The sequence below is a fragment of the Dipteris shenzhenensis genome, chromosome 20, assembly GCF_047967505.1.
Source record: "Dipteris shenzhenensis isolate YYH24624 ecotype China chromosome 20, Dip_SZ_1.0, whole genome shotgun sequence".
Classification (NCBI taxonomy): Eukaryota; Viridiplantae; Streptophyta; class Polypodiopsida; order Gleicheniales; family Dipteridaceae; genus Dipteris; species Dipteris shenzhenensis.
Genome location: NC_141615.1, coordinates 1,456,578 through 1,461,972, shown reverse-complemented (window position 1 = coordinate 1,461,972; position 5,395 = coordinate 1,456,578). Strand labels below are relative to the sequence as shown.

The 5,395-nt window shown below is 41.2% G+C and overlaps 1 protein-coding gene across 1 annotated transcript; it reads right to left on the bottom strand.

Moving 5' to 3' along the window:
- Positions 1-3,029: 3,029 nt before the first annotated feature.
- Positions 3,030-4,992, bottom strand: LOC147889112 (ferritin-4, chloroplastic-like). The gene is made up of 8 exons (XM_087391213.1): positions 4,703-4,992; positions 4,517-4,600; positions 4,280-4,340; positions 4,080-4,170; positions 3,888-3,949; positions 3,706-3,771; positions 3,552-3,615; positions 3,030-3,436 (listed from the first exon to the last, which is right to left on the bottom strand). Exons 1-8 carry the CDS (start codon positions 4,990-4,992, stop codon positions 3,402-3,404), a joined length of 753 nt encoding a protein of 250 aa, XP_087247339.1. The 3' UTR covers positions 3,030-3,401.
- Positions 4,993-5,395: the final 403 nt, after the last annotated feature.

Here is a 5,395-nt window from a genome sequence, read left to right as displayed (position 1 = left end):
AATGCAACATGGAGAAAGTGATAGTGCTCTGGCTACTAGGTATTTTCATGGGGTCCAAGGTAAGAATGAAGAATAGATGGAAGTGGTTTCTTGATTTTAGAGCAAAGTAGAGAAGTGGAGATGATGTCAAGCCAACTTAAGAGGCAAGAAATTATTCTTGAGTCACTAGATCTAACGTCTTTACTTTATAGATTCATCCTAACTTTGTCGAGATGTCATTTGCAAAGTTCAAGTCCATCACCTATGAAAAGATGCTGCTTAAGCATGAACTAATGAAAAACTAGTGCTTTGGAACTCTCCCCATCATAATACCACCCTTTCAAGTGCTTTCACCTATAGTACGTAACATGATATTCCACACTTCTTGCCAATAAGAAAGTTCTTCACTTTATAATGTGATAATTGTTACACGGTTGAACTAGACATTACATTTCTAAGTGTGAAATTGCTCATTGTTTTTTAAATTCTCATATCCAATATTGATGCCATTCTTCTATATCACTACTTGTGAAACCCTCATATCTAATATTGATGTTGTTCTACTATATATTTGGTGTGAGAAAGCTAAATAAATTTTTATTGGCCTTCGGTAAAGAATAAACAAACTACCTCAAAATATGCAAATCAGCCTCCTTGATTGACTCTAGTGCTAGGTTGAATAAGTGTTTTCAAAACTATTGAAAATAATTTAGGATCTATCTAGATTGATCATGGACATCCTTGAACTAACTATGAAGAAGGCATTCAAATTGGAGCCTAAACCAAAGAGATATACTTTATGAATCTCTCGTTGCCCTTTGCAAATTGTCCACACATTTGAATTGTTTGAAGAGCTTGTGAGACTCGTGTTGAGCTCGATGAAGAGGCTCTTCAGTTAGTGATGCCCATCTATTTGTTTTGTCTCTTGGGTTGCCTCCGCTTTAAAGCCATTTGAATTCAAAGACGAGTCTCCTTGAGCCAAACCCACTAAGTGCTCATTATGCTTTGTATTGCCTCCTTTGTGAGGCTATTTCTTATACTCTGGAGTTAAGCAAGAAAATAAGCAGGTGGTTCTAAGAAATGCCATGCACTAAGAAATTGGGTCTTGTTAAACTATGGGAGAAATTTTGTAGCTTTTGAGGGATGGAATGGATACTTTGATCAATGCAGGTGGAGAATTGGGAGATAAGGCAAAACTAGTTTCGCGAACACGCTTTCCTTGTGGAAAATATTTCCATGTCATCTTGGTCTCTCTCACAAGATCTTTATTGTAAGTTCTTTTTCATGTCACTCATGTACCTATGTTGGACATTTCATGCCCTCTCTACCTCATCTGAAGAAGCTGTTGACCTTTAGTAGCACCTACTTTGTACCTCTTGAAGGTTCCACAATCTCCTTAACCTTAGCTCCCCCCCTCAACTTTGCAAGTTAAAGCCTAGATTGCAATGACCAGGTGCTTATGACTTTCCTTGTTAGCCTCTCTCCCCATGTTGCCTTATTTTTTGGGCATTCAATGCTCATTCAATGAGTAGTCCAACGATGTTCCCATTATGGGCAATACCTTGTTAGTGCCTAGTATCTACCTTAAGCTCTCCGAGAGTGCATCGAATCTAAAGATTTTATGTCTCACATGCTACAGACGTCTTTGGATGGTATGTGCCTTGAGCACCTTGTATTATTGTTAAACTATGTCTTATATACACCAAAACTTGAGTTCTTTTGAACTTTAATCTTCTCAACTCATCCATAAGGACTTCCGGCTCAATCTCTCAAGGCTAGACGTGGACTCTCGAGCATGATGGAGTAGGAGAAAGGAAAAAAGTGTGAGCTCTCAAGCTTGTCTAAGCTTTCATACCATGTACAAAAGGAGGATGATAGAGAGAGCCCTTTAGATCACATAATTACACATGAGGTAAACCTAAATGTCAATACAATGTACCTCTACTAATTGGAAAGGAAGCTTATGTATAGGTTCATGACTCATCCCCATGCCCTTAGTAGTAACCTATGATATATTACATTGTACATGTAAGACTAAAGCACTAACTAGTCTACGATCTCTAGACAAGGACATCTAGTCTTTCAAATACAAGTTAAGAATGCCTCTAATATCTAGTGGTTGTGAAGAGGATGTGTAGGCCTCCATACATGTACATAAATGAAAGTTTAATATAAAACAAATTACTAGATTGATGATTCACAAACATGTAAGCCATTTTTCTTTTTTATCCATATGTTAAGGGGAGAGAGAGAGAGAGAGAGAGAGAGAGAGAGAGAGAGAGAGAGAGAGAGAGAGAGTGGTGGGCCATTCTTTTTTAAAAATAAAAATTTCCTCATTACTTAGCATAAAAAAAAGCTTCACTATTTGAAGCACTACCATGGCCTTGACAAAACAAGCACCCCTATCTTGTCACTAGAAGGCATACTACTACCCATTTTTTTCTACCTTTACATGACACGTAATTTTTGCTATCAATAGTTAAGGGTTTTCTCTTGCCCATTAAGCAATTGCACTCCGTGAGCAATGATAAAACTTCTAAATTTTATTATATGGCCAAGAGATTAGTGACATTATCTTTCTTCTGTCCTAATGTGCTCACTACTACTAGTAATGTGACATAGTGGGTGGTGGATGTCCAAAATTTATTGCATGGCCAAGATACATTAGCGACACTATATTTTCTTCTTTATCATTATGCTCACTACTAGTAATTCCGAGACCTTGAAAATGTTTTGTGCTTGCACTTTTGACGATGAAAAAAGTGGGATGCTTTCCCTATGTTTGCAAATAGTGAGATGCTTTTCCACCTATGCCTCATTTTTGCAAAGAGCTTTAATTTTGTATAGAATTTTTAAAAGTTACATCGAATGAGATAAAAACCAACATTTCTTTTGGTGTAAGGAAGGTACAATGCACATTTTCGCATGTCAACCAAAGAATTGCAAAGTTTACAAATATGTATAAGCCTTTTCTTGCCCAAAGTATTAAGTAAAGGATTCAGCACTTTGATGTGAGAAGGACAAGTATAATAAAACATGTTGGCAAAAAGAATAGGCATGTATACTATTAACTTGATGATGGAAGACATCTATCTTCTCAATAAAGATTGAAGCATTGCACAAATTGCCCCAGCATCAAAATATTGCTCTCCTTACCTAATCACAGTTCAAGATCTAAAACGTGTTGATGGTTCAGCAACACGATACCTGCTCTTTATTGTGAAAGCATGTGCAAAAATTGGTGGAGTAAATATTTACAACTTACAAGATGCCATTGGTGCATATGCATCGACATATTGGACATGTAAAGCAACTACAAGAAGGCCTATTAAGTGACCATAGATTTTGGCACTATCTAACGATAGAAGAAATAGCTCGGAAAGATGGGGTTTGAGCCTACTCATCTTTAAGATCACTCCACCTTAACCTTGCAAGACCAGATCGAAATGATATACCCCTGAAAGATACGAAAGATGGCTTTGAAGTGAGCCCAAATAATCTGAACGAACAAAGAATAAATCAGCTTCCTTCGAGCGTGTTGAAGATCCGACTGAAAAATATAGCTCGCTTACCATGTCCCTTGCCAACTCGCCTGAGCTGTGATACATAGCCTGAAATCTTCTTAATATCCTCAACCTGCAGGATGTACCGTTAGGATTCACATTAGGCTTTGCTTGTACAGAGAAGAAAAGGCACAGGTATGATACCTCTCTACGTAAGACTCACCTGAGACTTTAAAAATTCGCCTTCAATGAAATCCTGCATCTGAGGATCCCCATGCTCCTCGGCAACCTACTCAAGCAGTACGTTTCCTGAGTTAAAAGGCTAATTTCCAACATTAAAGAAGGTCAGGACACATTTCAAAGCCGAAGCGAACTTTGTCCCACTAAGGCAGTGTGAACCTTCACCTTATGTAGCTGAAGTAGTTTTTCATTGACCAGCTTCTCCAGAGCTAGCGTCAGTTCCATGGCTACAAAAAGGCCAAGGTTCCTTAACAAACACTCATGGAACTCCGCCCAAATTGCTGTTAAGGCTATCTACCTCAAAACTCTCACAAATAACGCTTCCCCAAGAGCCCTTAAAGCTGGAAAACACCGTACCACTAAGCGCATCCCCTTTCTCCTGATCATCAAACTCTGTGACCGGCGGCATGACAATAGATTGCAGCTTTACTTTCCCGCCCCGAACGTTCTTCACACATTATCAGAGATAGCTTATTAGATCTCAAGCCTTGCCTCAATGTGCTTGAACTCCAAAATTTTATTGTAACTAGAGGATAGGACCACAGCTTCCACCTTACCTGGTACTTCATCAGCATCTCAGCATGAGTTCGCTCTTCTTCACTGGACTCCTTGAAGAATCTGGGGTCAGCACAATCCCTCAAATCAGACGAAGCTTCTAGAGATCTTTATAGTATCTATCTACAGGCATTAGCGAGCTAGAGATCTTTATAGTAACTATCTACAGGCAGTAGCGAGCAGGAAAACCCATTCAGAATTGCAAGGGATAGGAAGGGAAAGGATCTGGGTCTTCTTACTTCGCAAAACCAGGGAGGCCCACGTTGTCGCGGTCAAAATAGGCGAACAGAGTGTGATAGACATAAGAGACATTATATTCAACGCTGCCAACACATCATGGGACGGAACAATTAGCATGCAAACCCGTAATGCAAGAGCACTTCCGGCAGCTGCGTGAGCTATGGAACAACGGAGAGGGTGTGTACTTGATTTGGTCGTTGATGGCAGCTTCGCAGGCGGAGGCGAAGCGCTGGCGAGCGAAGGACTGGGAGGAGGTGGGGGGGACCTGGACGAGCTGGTCCCGGACCTCTAAGAAGGGCTCGAAGACGACGCCGGTGAGGGAGTTGGACTGCTCGGGCGGGGTAGAGGCGGCGGAGATATGGAGGGGGGAGGGGGAGGGGCGGGGGAAGGAAAGGCGGTGGAAGAGGGGAGAAGGGAGGCGAGGGAGCAAGAGGGAAGCAGGAGGAGAGGAGGAGGGAGAGGCTCTGAGAAGCATGGTGCGAAGAAGCTAGCAAACAGGAAACCGTTAGTGGATAACACACACTCACTCATGCACACACTTTCTTTACAATTAAGCAGCAGCAGCAGCAGCAGCAGCAGAGCAGGGCCTCGTATAAAATAAAATGTGCTTGCCCTTAAGGCCTTCCACACGCCCCGCTATATAGGCGGCACGCGCCTGCCCCTCCTATCCCCTCTCCTTATACGTAGATAGACCCATTCAGGGCCCTACTCATACTTGTATCAGGGACTCTTTCTTTCTTGGCTTTAGTTATTCAGCACGTGTTCTTTTTTTTTTACAAATGTCGAAGTGCAAGGTCGCTTATATGACTAGAATGGAAAAAATCACTTTGACAAGAATGGGAAAAATCACACACGCTTGAGCATGTGCCCCTCCCATG

Excerpts from the sequence above, each read along its gene's own strand:
- LOC147889112 (XM_087391213.1), bottom strand. The coding sequence starts at position 4,992 with ATGCTTCTCAGAGCCTCTCCCTCCTCCTCTCCTCCTGCTTCCCTCTTG. Across the intron at positions 3,950-4,079 it reads GAAAGGGGATGCGCTTAGTG|CCATGGAACTGACGCTAGCT; the intron begins GTACGGTGTTTT and ends GCCTTTTTGTAG. Across the intron at positions 3,772-3,887 it reads AACTACTTCAGCTACATAAG|GTTGCCGAGGAGCATGGGGA; the intron begins GTGAAGGTTCAC and ends CTGCTTGAGTAG.